General features: G+C 38.3%; 2 protein-coding genes and 1 long non-coding RNA gene across 3 annotated transcripts in view; 1 reads left to right on the forward strand and 2 right to left on the reverse strand.

Annotated features, from left to right (window-relative positions):
* The window catches only part of LOC113666414 (uncharacterized), a 28,826-nt gene extending 25,490 nt beyond the window's left edge, over window positions 1-3,336 (reverse strand). The window contains exons 1-7 of the mRNA XM_089202024.1: window positions 3,264-3,336; window positions 2,807-2,968; window positions 2,001-2,171; window positions 1,243-1,431; window positions 873-1,043; window positions 511-699; window positions 37-266 (exon numbers count right to left, since the gene is read on the reverse strand). Of these exons, the coding sequence (XP_089058150.1) occupies window positions 37-266; window positions 511-699; window positions 873-1,043; window positions 1,243-1,431; window positions 2,001-2,171; window positions 2,807-2,968; window positions 3,264-3,336 (1,185 nt within the window). The remainder of the gene's footprint in view (window positions 1-36; window positions 267-510; window positions 700-872; window positions 1,044-1,242; window positions 1,432-2,000; window positions 2,172-2,806; window positions 2,969-3,263) is intronic.
* A 2,938-nt stretch (window positions 3,337-6,274) lies between these two features.
* Window positions 6,275-8,136, reverse strand: LOC149049153 (limbic system-associated membrane protein-like). The gene is made up of 4 exons (XM_089202023.1): window positions 7,978-8,136; window positions 7,558-7,683; window positions 6,922-7,127; window positions 6,275-6,373 (listed from the first exon to the last, which is right to left on the reverse strand). Exons 1-3 carry the CDS (start codon window positions 8,045-8,047, stop codon window positions 6,925-6,927), a joined length of 399 nt encoding a protein of 132 aa, XP_089058149.1. The 5' UTR covers window positions 8,048-8,136; the 3' UTR covers window positions 6,275-6,373; window positions 6,922-6,924.
* A 249-nt stretch (window positions 8,137-8,385) lies between these two features.
* LOC149049154 (uncharacterized) lies at window positions 8,386-11,504 on the forward strand. Its single transcript, XR_016185316.1, has 3 exons — window positions 8,386-8,513; window positions 10,134-10,239; window positions 11,382-11,504. It is a non-coding gene; the product is annotated as an uncharacterized LOC149049154 (long non-coding RNA).
* Window positions 11,505-14,436: the final 2,932 nt, after the last annotated feature.

Here is a 14,436-nt window from a genome sequence, read left to right on the forward strand (position 1 = left end):
ACGAACAGAGCGCAGTCTAATTTTGTGTAACCACACCTTTTTTAGCTGCTTTCGTCCATAATCATCTTGATCGTCAGGAACCATTTGCACAGCAAAATAACCGCTCTCCAGCTCAGCTCTCATGAAGTCAAAGTTTGAATAAACAGCAGCAGGGATATCCTGTTTGTAAGAACCTGTTGCAGAAAACTTTTCGGCCGCTCCACACTCGAGAGCAATCCAGGAGTTTGGATCGGCCTGCGTTTTGTCTGGTTTTTGCGGCCTGAGGGCTAGAATTAAAAAAAAAGGAAAACTTAAGTTAGACCTCTTCTACAGATTTTACCAACAACAAAAGTGCACGTCTATAAACCTAGCAGTGCCTTGCACGTCTGCATCACTAAGCATGTCGTTGAGTCACTGGTACACCCGAGAAAACCGTTGCGAACTTCGCTAAACCTCAATTTTCGATTGGGTTTACTTCCAATGACATTACAAGAAATTTTTAGGCAAAATTTAGATCTTATAATTTCTTACGTGTGCATCCATCGGCTTGCGTTGGACAAATCTTCTCTTCTTCAGCCAGACCAACACAAGAGTCACCACCGTTTGCTGGAGGGGGGTTGGTACAGCTTCTGGTTCTTTTCTTAGTGCCTTGAAGACAATTGGTGGACTCCGTGCACGTGCTCCAAGATGAAAACGGTGTCCACCCTCCATTTACGGCACCTGAATAGTATTCAAACAAGCAATAAATATCGTTCTACCTGCATGTGCTTTTTGTTGTTTTTCTTTTTGTTTGTTTAAGAAAGAAAATGTTAAAGTTTTGAACAATTTAAGAACAGCTTCATTCATTAAGAAACTGTTGTAATCTTGACAAAAAGGAGTTTGTGATTACTTACCAGGACATGATCTAAGTTGGCAACTCCTCGCTTGAGTGAAATCCGCAGTGCAGTTTTCTCCTCCACTAGCAGGGACTGGGTTGTTACACAGTCGGCTCCTTGACTTGGTACCAGTGCCACACGTCTTACTACATGTTGCCCATGCTGACCATAAACCGAACCCACCATCGACTATAAACAAAACGAAAAGGGAGCAAACCAACCGATGATTAGTTCTGAAAAGACGAGTTGAATTAGATTGGATTCAACAATACAATGTTCAGTTTCTCTGCCCGCTCGCCTCTCCAGTTTGGATGGGCATTTACGAAAAAGAATTCGCTTTAAAGAACAGCTAGGGTTCGTGAGTCATATGAAAATGAGCCATTCTTACCTGGACAAGGCGCAAAGCAAGATCGAACACTTTCTCTGTCATCACCAACACACTGTTTCCCACCATTCATTGGAGGTGGATTATTGCACACTCTCGTTCTACTGATGATAGATCCTGCTGATATACCACAGGTCTTAGGGCACCGCGTCCATGGAGACCAGAAACCCCAGTTACCATCCAGAGGGCCCGCTAAATTAAACCAATGAGAAATACGGAAGCCTTTTGTACATTTCTAAGTTACTTTTGTGCTGCTGAGTTTGGAAACTAGTAAACCACTTGAATAAATGTTCGCTTGAGTTGTCGGAGGTAAGTAAATTGCCTTTGACATTTTGCTTCAAAAGGCGTTTCAAGCATTTGTTTATCGTTTAGGAAAAAATGTGAGTATTGAATGTCGTTCGTTTGTTGATAAATGATCGACTGTGTTCATTTCTTAATGTTAGCTTAGGAGAACAAGATTTTTATGGCCTCGTGAGAAATTGAAATACTCAACAATCAATATGATGTAACTGCTGATACGATCCCATAAGACTGACTCTAAACTAGTGAGTTTCTAAACGTTTTTCTTCAAAAAAATTTTTAAATACTACGTAATGAAATTCATTTCCTTAATTCTTCAGCATAACCAGCTCAAGTATTCAAAGAAAATATTTTACCAATTTTTACTCCCACATTCCAATTGCTCAATTCTTGCAGTTAATTGACAACTTGGAAAATAAATTACTCAGTCCATTAAAATATTATAGATATTTTTCACTTACTCGGACATGGCCCCACGCACTCCATCTTGGTTTCAACTGTTGGTCCAGAGCAAGGCATCCCGTCTGGAGAGGGGGTGGGGTTAGTACACCCTCTTGTCCTGTTGACTACAGATCCTCCACAAGGGTTTTCACATATCGACCACTGACTCCATTCGGTGAAGCCACCGTCGACTGAAAAGAAATAATTAAAAAAGGGATTAGATCTGTTTCTTCTTCAATCCTTTTCCTCAACAATTTCCCCTCTTCCATATCTTCTTATTAATATTAGTTTTGTCATTTCTGTTTTTTTTTTCTTTTCATCTATTGCAACTGATCATAAATTTCTCGCGAAAAGATAGGTCAGTTCGGTCAATACTTACAAGTTACAGTTCGAGTAACATTGATCAGAATGTATTCGTTTGTTTTTATTCATTCTAAGAATTTAAATTTTAGTTATCAGTCAAACTAAGGCATTTCATCACAAAGCACTACTTTTTCCTTGGTCGCGTTATCATATTGGTGTTGTGCGCCTGCATATTAGGGTCAATGTATCACTTGTGTGCTGCTATGTGGCATCCACTTGCTATGCCAATCACATAAATATTGGTCTTACTCCTTAGGTAAGGCGGTAAAACTCTTATTTAAAGGAGGGGAGAGCTGCCGGCCGAATGAAGAAGGAAATTTGGGACAGCTCGGAAATAGAATGGAATTGCAACAGAATACGATAGCGTAATTTTCAAAAGCAGAGCTATAGCATTCAGGTGCTTCTTCTTTAAATACGCCAGGAAGACCCCAGTAATCACAAAAAATAAATATCTTCTTCTTACTCTGGCAGTCCTGTTGCTGTGAACTATCTCCTTCGTCGCAGTACAACCCATCGTCAGAGGGAAGGGGATTGGTGCAAGTTCTTGTTCTGATCCGCTGATTTCCCGCGCAAATACCAGCTGCACAGCCACTCCATCTTGACCAACTCGCCCAGCCACCATTCGCTATTTTTGAGAATAAAATAATTGGTAAATCAAATTCTGAGTCCCCATGAGAAATCGAGCCTTAGAACTCCGATGCTCTACCACTGAGCCACAGAGACTCTATGGTGAGCGAGGCCCATTATGAAGTTCAGTTCTCATGACTTGTTTGAAACTTCCCTGTAGTTTTCAAATCTTTTTCAAATGAATTAAATGCTCAGAAAATCAGTTACGCTAGGCCTGAATCAGGAGAAATATTTTCTTTTGACGGAAATTTGGCCCCAGTTGTAAGGCGAGCAAAAGTCATTAAGCTACTTACTGGCTCCGGTTGCACTACTCCACAATGCCACTAAAACCGAGAGCAGAAGTATGAAAGACGCAGCTTTTTCCATTATGATTAACTTCTATGAATATACGTAAGCTTTAAACTGAACTAAGCTCAAGCATAACTATTGCTTGCGCTCTACTGAGCAGTTTGCGGCAAACTGATAAATTGAAGCTGCTTAAATTGAGATCGTTATGTCACAAAATACGTAGCGTAGGAAAGGTGTGTAAATTCTTCTCTAATATACAAATAACAGGTGAGTTAATACATCCTGGTGGCCGTGAACAGAAACAAGTAATATAGCGCTATGTTTACCCGAATTAATTAGAACGTTTCGGACCAACTTTAAATATATAACTCAACATGGACTATTATAATGTTTTTAAAACAACTTTTGAATTTCTGTAGACTTCATCTTTTTTTCTCGACTAAATGACTATTTAACTGAAATCGTGTATGAAAATCCTCCGCTTTCTTTGTCAGATAAACGAAAAGAAATAGAGAGTCTAAGAATTCCTCAAAGAAAGAAATTTGAAGAGTCAAGGTAGGGAACGTAATTTCTCTCAATGTTTTAAACTGTCAAAAAAGTGGTACTCACAGTAAATAAGCGGAGGATTTCCATTTATGTAGCAGTACTGTCGCTTGGGAAATAATACCTCAAAATGTTTTGACTGCTTTAACATCGTGGGTGGCTTTTGAGCAGCACGTGGAGGGCGTCTATTTGTTCAGTTGTAAGTTTAAGCATAACGTTCGCACCAAAGGCGAATGACCAACTATGCTAATAGTAATTTTACTCTCTCTTCAAATAGTCCTTAATAGAACTTTGCAGAAAAATAGCAAAAAAATATTAATTTTTTTTTTATTTGAAATCTGACATGTTTATAAAGTTGTCGAAGATTAATTTTTAGTTACAGACTGTAATAAACCGTAGAGGTTTTTGAAATTTTACTCAACAAGAAAAGCGCGAAGTATTCAGATGTAATTGATGGCCTGATGAAGTATCGGCCTTTGCCAGTCACAAACACTTTTGCGTTCTTTTCTCGGTAACAGACCTCGTCTCCTCTCTCGAAGCTGTTCTTTTCCCGGGTTAACAGGTGAGTCAACTAAGCGGATTTGTTTACTCAATGACATGAAGACACGTTCACAGCAACTGTGAATGATCAGTAAAAACTATGATTCATCAGTTAAGGTCTTCGTTAATCGTTGCGGTAACTTTGATTTTGTCACGCTCTTACAGTTGTGAGTTGTACACGTTTACTTCAGGTTAGGTGAGGGAAAAAAATTCTCCAGAGAAGCAAAGACCAGATGGCAAATATAGATAATAAAGATAAAAAACCTTACACATTATGCACGCCCCCATGTGTAGATATATGTAATAATAACAAACCTTATATTTGTGAATTGGCTAGTCGTTGAGCACGACAAATCTATTTTAGTTTCAAGCAAACAGGAACGCCTACATTGGGAAGTTGCTGAATTATATTGGTGCATTGTGACTAATTCAAATAAAACCTAAAACACATTTTAAAGTTGCTTTGTCACACAAAGTTTGAAACTGTCTTATCCAAATAGTTGCTTAAGCTGATGTTTGTGGACTGCAAATTTAGCACAGTGAAAATACATGACAGTGATTTCTCGAATCCTGTTTGAAATTCAGAATTTTTCTAGTTTTCTGTCGCTGATTTTCATAATTTCAAAGCTGATTGAACTAAACTTGTTCTGTAGGAGTGAAGAGGCATTTGTCGTCGCGCATTTAAAATTATTTCTTTTTCCCAAAGTTAGGAACACGACTGATTCCCAACATGAATAAATTCTCCATCGCTGTAAGTTTTTAAGTTTTTTTATTTCTCCCCCTTCATAGGAAACACCTCTGTCAGCTTACCTATGTATATTTGAACTCGTTTTGCGAAAATCGTTATCTGACGCCACAACTGAAAACAACTCATTTTAAATGAATAAAATATTGTTGCACCCTAAGGATGTAGGTTAACTGTGTACAGCAGCAGGTGGAGACGCAAGAAAAGAATACAAGTTTCTATCACAAATATACAGGCGCTTGTTTGCTCCTGTATTTATAGCTTCTCAACCTCCTTCATGAAGGAAAAAGGGAATCCCTGTGTCATTACGGCTGTAAGAAACAAACCACTGAACGGGTTTAGAACTGATAATCTCTAACGTCGTGTTCAATCTAGCTCAAACAAAATCTCGATTGCCCTACAACTCAGAAACAAAGCGTCCGTATTTAAATTCGTATTCGTTTCGCTATCAAAGCGAACTTTTTAGCCACAGCCGAGAAACTCCATTTGCACTTTAAGCTAGACCGTTTAGCGCTGGTTCGCGTGTATTACGAAATTCTGCATGAGCACATAGATAGCAGCGAGAACATTTTGACATGGAAAACAAAAATTTTCACAAATTTCTAAATTGTACACACATTTGCCAAGGGAGATTGCCACAGCGAATTTTTCCATTTGTGTAGCAAGAGCACATGCACGCAGGGTGGGTTGTCCCGGAGATATCGTTGCGAACTGAACCAAGCTGTATCGCGGAATTTAGAGAGATTTTAAGTGCAGTCGGGTAGAATCACGTAAAAAACATGTAACTCCATATCCTCCTTTGGAAAATACTGAAAAGTTTGTCATAGCTCTTGCTTTTAATACCCCATATTTCTTTTGTCTATGTTGAGCAGGCCGTTCCTCTGTCAGCACAGGCTAATTAGCCTTCCCGAAACCAATAACTAAAAAAAAGATAGACTCTTTGCGACAATGTAAGAAAAACAATATAATGTGATGGTGGATTACGATGCACAATGATGTTCAATATAATGTGATGGTGGATTACGATGCACAATGATTTTCAATATAATGTGATGGTGGATTACGATTACGATGCACAATGATTTTCAATATCAAGATCTAAGAAGTAAACCAGCATGCGAAATTAACTGCGAATGAAATAATCCCTTTAAGCTACTTAAAAGATGACGAAAAAAGGCTGCGTATGTGTTACTGAAATTTATTTAGTTCTATCGTCTGTTAATAAAAAGACGTGCACATCATCATAAATTGGTCCATAACGTTTTGGCTTCGTCAAGTTCAGGGCTTCTGAAAGAAAATAAAGCGAATCATTTTAATCAAAAGTGTGCTTACAAGAATGTACAAATACAAATTTGTACAGGTTTTTGACGCATCAGTTAACCCGAGGTATTGCACTTGTTCATGTTGATGGCTTCCTTCCAACTGGACTAAAACTTTGTAGAAGCTTTTATACGTTTGAATATTGAGAGAGAGAGGGAACGTGAATATTTGGCTTCAGTCTCTCCTGGTAAGAAAAAGACTACCTTTAAAGTCCACTCTCTTACCCTACCCTTACAGTACCAAACAAATATATCCAACAAAACCAGCCTACCTGTAGTAAAACGATGGAAAAGGATCATTTTCATTGGCTGAATTTAATTATTTTACTTTTTTGAACAGTGAGAAGCATGAGTAGCAACCTCAAGAGAAATTAAAAACCTGAATAGCCAAATCATATATATTTTTTTTCCGTCATCATAAAAAATAACCAGAAAAGCAAATGAACTCTCATACCAAACAAAAGGAGCGCTCTTCGAACCTTACTCGCTGAAGCACACGCTCAGTCCATATCTAACCTATTAAGGCAATGCGCCAGATGAAGACTTGGCCAGTACTTCGATTCTCACTTGCTTGCTAACTGATTCATGTTTATTTGTAGCCTTGCATTCATATGTACCAGAATCGGCAACAACAGCATCGTGAATGTAATACTCAATGCCATCTAAATGCGCATCAGCGTCATAGAGATTACGGATTTTGAGCCGCCCAGAAGGAATTTCCTCTGCAAAAAATTTCAAGCATGGTTTACAAGGAAGTTTACTGGTATATTAGGAGGTTAACCAGGTGAAATCAAGTCTTAGAAGTTATTATACGTCAGTTAAATAGAGCACTGTTTTCAGCGCATGACGGACATCTCTAATCTCTAAGTGAGTCATTCCATAAAGCATATTTCAAAGTGCGAGAGATTTTTTGATACGGAGAAAACTACGAAAGGTGAAAACACAGTCGAATAGCGGTATACTCCGAAGGTTGTCAGTCAACTCCGTTGATTATAAATCTTGCGTGATTTTTTTTTTAGTTTACTTTAGGAATAATTTTTATTACTGGCTCTTAGCCTTTAGCGTGATGTTATTAGCGTGGCGATGTAAGAGGTTTAGAGCCATTTTGTGGACGCAATTAATCAAGAGCATGAAATGCATAACGAATCTTACCATCAGCCTTGGTCCATGTTATTGCTGGAGTTGGGATGCCCTCAATGTAACAAGCGAGCGTAATGGTTGTTTCCTCATTCACGACATGATCAGAATCCGGGATGGTCATCATGATACGGAGATGAGCTGCGAAAATTGAATAGCACAGGGGATCGATGACAATTAGTTATAACGTTCAAGCAGAGACCCTTGCGTGTAGGAACGGCACAGTGATATGAACACTCGACCTTGCTTCTGTGGCCTGGGTTCGATTCATTTAGTTGGCGTTAAATTTTGGTTGAGTTCCTTCCTGGATCCCATTTTTGTTCCAGAGTTCTTTTTTCCAAGTTCTTCACGATTTTACCTTCACAGAATCCACCCACTACTAAATATAATTTGATCTGTAGTTTAATCTTTTAACTCTGTAGGTCCATTACTTACAGAAGCAGTCAGACAATGAAACACTTCCCACGTTAGTTGTAATCGATCCTACTGGGCACGCGTGGCACATAGTCTGTTGTTCTCTGTTTTGGTATGTTCCCTTTGGACATTCCACGCACGGTGCTATGCCGTGATTAACAGAGTAGTGCCCATGTCTGCAGATTGCTAGATTTCAAAGGAGACGAAATGAGTTACAGCTTTCAAGAGCATTAATATTCAAAAATGCAAGAGTCCTTAATGACAGAAGGATAAGATTTATCACTACTTTTATGTCACTCTCCGTTAAGATTGCATGCAGTGATCCTAATTTCCACTTATGTCGCAGGCGGTCATTCACTTCTGAATCACCTGACTCCACATAATCGATCCTCTTCTAATCTAAGCGCTGGCGCTAAATGAAACGAGCCCTGTTGGTATAAGGTTAACTCTACAAAGTAGTGGTAGATCTCCCCATCATATTGGATTGATTTGGTCTTTTTTTCCTGGACTGGAGTAATAGCCTTGGAATTTTCTTTCACGTCTAGTTTCAAAATGCCGTACGTATAGTAGAGATGGACCGTCAATAGTTGTGATTAATTCTTTCTCACAAAGAATAGGGTCAAGATTAATGAATTTGCTGACTAGTTTTCTAGTGTTTTCCGACTGGATTTGCTGTCTGAAAAAAATATAACAAAACCCATGCTCGCTGATCGAAAAATCCTACAAAAAGGCAAAATTGTGAGGAGAAATTATTATTGTTGAACAGGATGCAATCTGGTTTTCAGGTGCTATCTGTGTGGTTAACAACGAGAAAAATTCAAGCGTAACCTTGGTTTGAAATGATGAGGACAACTCTCGGATATTGAAAGAATTCCCTGAATTCTTTGACTAAAAGCAAAACGAAAATTCTGGATTTTCAGTTCGTTTTCCAAATGAGTGAACTCGGCCATTTTTGTGCTTGCGTTACTCGGCGTCTCCGAGTACTTGGGTCTTGATTCACCAGCGAAATCGTGCGTACTTCTTTTTTCCTAGTATTGAATGGGCTAAGAATGCAATATGTTCAGGATATTCAGGCCGTGTTTGATCCTGGTAATATTGTTTTTTTTTCTGGGCGATGATCAAAGCGCGGGGTGGTGCTGGCCAGCGATTTTTCCTTTAAAAAGATAGCGAAATTCTAACGGGATTTATTTTCATTTTTTTCGAAACATGGGAGCACGCTTTTTTGAGGAATAAAGCGAGTTTGTACAAACGATAGGATTCCACTGCTCAGTCTAAAATTTGATTTCTCTGCCATGAGATAGCTTTTAACGATACAACCTTTTAACGATACAACCTTCAACAGTATATTCAATTATTTGTTTTGCGAGTTTTTTAAATTTTACGTGTGTTCATTGATCTTCCTATTTATTCATTTGCGTGTTTATTTACCTCTTTATTTCGCAAGTGTATTATTGGATTACATTTTCAGGGACATAAACCATTGTTACATACCGAGACTTCCGCTCATCAAAACGAGCACTGTGATTGGTTGATTCTTGGTCCCTGATCAAATTCAAATGTATCCCGACCGGGATACTTTTGCGTAGTTGTTGCCCGTGCGCCGAATACTCTCATGGCCAGGAGACTGTAAACTTTAACGCAGGAGCATTTTCTGGAGGAAATGTCACCATCAATTTTTACAATGACAAATAATTTTGTTTTCCTTATTGAGGTTATAAAACCATATTTTATTTTTTCATGTACTTCGAAACATTGGTAATTAAGTTAAGACGTATTCATTCAGCAGGGTTGACGATTGTGAACAAAGAAGTTGTGTCGTCTTTGTTTGTTTGTTTTTGCCATATAATTGGCTAAGGGGATAGTCTAAATATATAACAAAGCATTTCATGTATGGTCCCTCGGGAAACTAAGTGTATATTATTTTACAATTTTTAAATTCAATTTACGCTTAGAGATGTCGATAGCTCATTCAAAATTTTGAAGCAGAAAAGGACCTTACTTTCGATAGCCATGTGTGTGAAAAAGGGTTTTGTCACTCTGGACTCCACGAGGGAAATGATTTTCCCTCAATACATTTTACGCGGATTTCCTGTGAAATCACATTTATCAAATATGTGTAAATGTTATATTAAGTTTCTCTACGCCATTAACTGTTCCACTTTTTAATTCACGTACAGCATTGTTTCTGGATGTTCCGAGACTGGCATCTTATGGTTTCTCGGGGAATGGATAGTCATACAAAACCCGTTTACCGTTCACTGTTTGGGATAAAATGAATGACAGGTAGGTGATACATTGGCTTAGCACTACAGCTGTCTGAGTTTCTTAGTCTTACATCATCAAATTATACCAGTTGACCATTATACACCTAACAACAATGATAGAGCTCTTGCTAAAAACTTGGCACTACCACTTACAAATTGAATTTGAATTAAAAATGACCCGCCTTTTTAAACAATGAACATTGCGCTACACCTAGCTGAGGTCTCACATGTTTGCTTTTTATAGCACGCGTAGGACGAAAAGTGAGCGTGCGCGATAAACTTAAAGAAAATCTGCTCTTCTATGTCGAACTCTCACAGGAAGGAACGTATACGGAAAGGAGAGGAACAAACAGATTACGGTATTCATTGACAACGTTTATGTCCGTGACTATTTGTATTGATTTCGTTTTTTTATTAAGGTCCCTCGACGCCTCATGCCAAGCTGATGGCAATCGAGAGATAACTGAATTTCCTTGTGAGGTAGATAGGGAGTAGACCACATAGTCTAAACGACACGAATATAACGGCTAATACTTGACACCCTTGGGCATTCAGTTTTATCATTATTAATTTTTTTGTATACTTTTTTGGTCGTTTCGGTCGTTCCGTTTTGGTCGTTTTGTATTGGTCATTTCGATCGTTTCGCTTGTTTCGTTTCGTTTTGCTGTTTCGGATTCTAGTAAATGTCAATAATTTCCAGGATATTATTTCTTCATCCTGGTTACCCAGGAGAAATGAGGTTTTCGGGTAACATTTCACCACTGAGCCACAGAGACTCTATGTTGAGCGAGGCCCATTACGAAGCTCATGTATGATAGCGTCATGTTTGTAAATGGAATAACAAAGATGGTACGTTTTGAGCCCGTTAAAGAGATAGAGAAAGATGTTTTTCGTCTTGTCACGAGCGTGAGACAAAGATACATGGAATCCGTGATGTGGCTCAGTGGTGAAGCATCGGAGAGCATCAGAGTGTGGAATCCGAGCTTTACCGAGCTCCCTTTCATTTATTCTATTTCTTTCTTCAGTTGTTCAAATCAGACTTTTGGAGATACTATCAGTACTAATACTATTAACTACTACTTCTACAACTACTGTTAGTACTTCTACAAGAGGATATCAATATTCTCTTATACTTCTACTATTTATACTTCTATTTCATAGGCCACTATCGTCACAACGTCCACTCTTACTTCTATTTGCCCTTATAAAGTTCAGTGATTGATTCATGTCGTGGAAAGCTGCTTGGCTCTTTTATACTGGCGTCTTGATAGACATCATATCTGCAACTGAGTAAACAATGCAGACAAGGAAGGAGTATGAGTGGAATGGCTCTGCAGGAATTTGTCTTCAAGAAGTTCTCGGTAACAGCCATCCATGAGTGTGATATGAGTTGCGAGAGAGAAATCACCTGCCAAAGTTACAATTACGTAATAGTAGAAAAGTCCTGTGAACTGAATAACCGGATCAAGGAAGCAAGACCTGAGAACTTCCAACCAGACTCTACCCGGTTTTACTACACACGCTTTGTGGGAAGGGTTATGTGCTAAATTTACTCTTTCTTTATAGTGCCAACTGAAAAAAATTGACTTTCATCACAAGTGTCATGCACTAACCCTCAAAATTGTTTTCTATCAATTAAATCTCCTTTTTCTCGCTGTGACCAAGTTGCAAAGGTCTTTATAGTAAACACCGGCTTAAACCTTTTTGGAACACCAAAAAAGAATCTGGAATGAACTGATTAGTACAAAATAAGCCAATCAGCTACCTTTTAACTTGTTGAGTTGGTTTATCATACCCAAGAAGTTAAAACTGTCTAATCATGAAACCGTATCGTAACAACTCATCAAAAGCAAACTCGTGAAGTATACAGGTTAACTTCATGAGATTGAAATGTATTGAGGCAGTCTGACTTTCTACTTAAGAAGTTTGCAGTCGGCTGATTAGCACTTAGGACCTTTAGCGGTAGGCATCGCGGAGAAGGACGTCGATATAAAAATTAAGTTGTATTTTAAGTTAGAATTTTGCGAATGGCTGGATGTGTTCACGGTTTCCTACGACGCCACAGTTCAACTTCAACGTAACTAATGTGAGCCACGCGTTGATTTTTATATAGAAACTTAGATAATTTGCCGCCGAGTTTTCCTTTACATATCACAAATTTTGTTGATTTCACGCCGTTGTTTTTCGGAAGACGGCTAAGAAATGTGCGAAGTTTTAAAAGGCACTTGCTGAACTGTTATTCTGCTTATTAGAGCTCTTGTTTTGCCACGTCCTCCTTCACCATCACCGTCTTTTTTTGCGATAAGGTCATTCAAGTACTTACACTAGAAAACAAACTTAGCTGTAAGTACTTTGCAAAACAAAAAATTCTTATTTTCACAAGCAATTAGAGTTTCGGCACAATTTCTCTCGAGGTGCGAAGTTAAATTCAGTCACAATGAGCTGAAACAATGTAACTATTTGCGGGCTCAAATAAGTGATAAGTAAACAGCTTGATAGCTTCTTGTATGGTTATAATGTAATATTCTTAAATAAATGGGGTTTCAGAAAGGGAGATTCACCTGCATTTCTCCTTTTGCCGTTAACAGATCGATGGCCTTTAGCACTGGATGAGGGAAAAATGATCGCTTATCGTTCCGTAAGTTTGAGTTTCTGTTAAGTTCTTAGACTTGTTAATATGAACGATGTCATTTGAAATCTTGTACATTGTGCAGAGGCGAGCTTTTTTGCGGCGAGAGGCCAGGGATTCCTATTCCATCTCTTTGACCATAGAGGTTACGTTAGACGTATGTCTATAATCTTTCTTTGAAAAAACGAGCAACTGCCCTCTGAATATTCTCTACTTTATTTATATCATATCGGTAGTTTGGGCCTCAGACAGGGTTGGACGAGCACTTTATGCAGGGGCTTTTTGGTGTCTTGTTCACAAAACCAGAAGTTTTGTTTTGATCAGATGTAAGGTCTTGTTAGCTTTAGAAGACATGTCAGGAACGTGTTGATTCCACCTCATTTTAATTTTGTGTCCGAAGTAACTCCAAAGTTAGAGAGCACCCTAATGTAATTTTAGGTTAAGTGCTGGGTTTTGATAAGATATGTATGAATGCATGTTGGTATACGAGTGATACGCAGGAAGCCCAGCAGAATACTTGCCTCAAGTTCGTGAGATTATTGTTGTTTCCTAATTGGGATTCCTATGTAATCACCCAATCGTTCTAAAATAGCATGTTTATAGCGGTAATAGCGGTATGATTGGTGTCAAACACGATTACACACTTTGAGAATATTTTTTTCTTTGAAAAGCGGGCATTTTACTGTTTGAATCAGCGACTTATGTCGAAAAGAGCCGCTAAATTTGCAAAGCGAGCAAGCTGCGAGATTCGTTAACTTGAGTTATTCAACAGAATGATGGAACGGAGGAACGGTGGATGGGCGGAATGGCGGAATATCTAAAGATGCGGAGTGGATGAACATCCTAAAACGAGGAAAGCCTTTTTGCATGAAACAAAAGTCTCAAAAAATGGAATTGCAATAAAATAAGAAAGCTGTTTATGATTAACAGGGAAATTAAAAGAGGTATAGAGAATTATGGATAGGGGAACCATGAGGCTTTCAAGTTAGCCCCTATAAATTATTATTATTATTATTATTATTATTATTATTGTACTATTATTATTATCATTTTTACTGTCGCTCATCTTTCTTCGGAACAGGGTTCTCATTAATATTTGGGAAGCGTCAAGTTTTCTGTTTTGCTTGTGAGACTAATATTCTGCAACAGTACCTTCCAGCGTCATTATACAACTTCTAGTTCTTTAAAATTGTGCTCTATCAGTAGCCACATGCAGCCTTTGATTGTCTACTTTTTAAAATGTAACACTTCACGGAAATTCCAATGACTAGCTTATTAAACATAAATGTGTTAGCTTTCGCAGTCTGTTTTTCTTTCGGAGAATTCAGTCTGGCTCGAACTGGATACATCACAGGTGCATCGATTTATCCGCGGTGGAGAAAGAGCATAGAATGTACATTCCTGGTAAAAACAAAGTTTTCCGGCGTCATTATTCAGCGTAATCGAAATAACCTCTTACAACACTGCGAAAAGCTGCTCGAAATGATCAGGAAAAAATTATTCGAAAGTTTGCGATATAACACCGTAGTTAACTCTGGAGGGAAATGCGACACATTGTGTAGTTCTAGAAATTTATATTTACATAAA

Source organism: Pocillopora damicornis, chromosome 3, assembly GCF_964200805.1.
Source record: "Pocillopora damicornis chromosome 3, jaPocDami1.2, whole genome shotgun sequence".
NCBI lineage: Eukaryota > Metazoa > Cnidaria > Anthozoa > Scleractinia > Pocilloporidae > Pocillopora > Pocillopora damicornis.

Coding starts and splice junctions, on each gene's coding strand:
- LOC149049153 (XM_089202023.1), bottom strand. CDS start 8,047: ATGTGCCACGCGTGCCCAGTAGGATCGATTACAACTAACGTGGGAAGT. Junction 7,684..7,977: donor TTCATTGTCTGACTGCTTCT/GTAAGTAATGGA, acceptor CAATTTTCGCAG/CTCATCTCCGTATCATGATG. Junction 7,128..7,557: donor AACATGGACCAAGGCTGATG/GTAAGATTCGTT, acceptor AATTTTTTGCAG/AGGAAATTCCTTCTGGGCGG.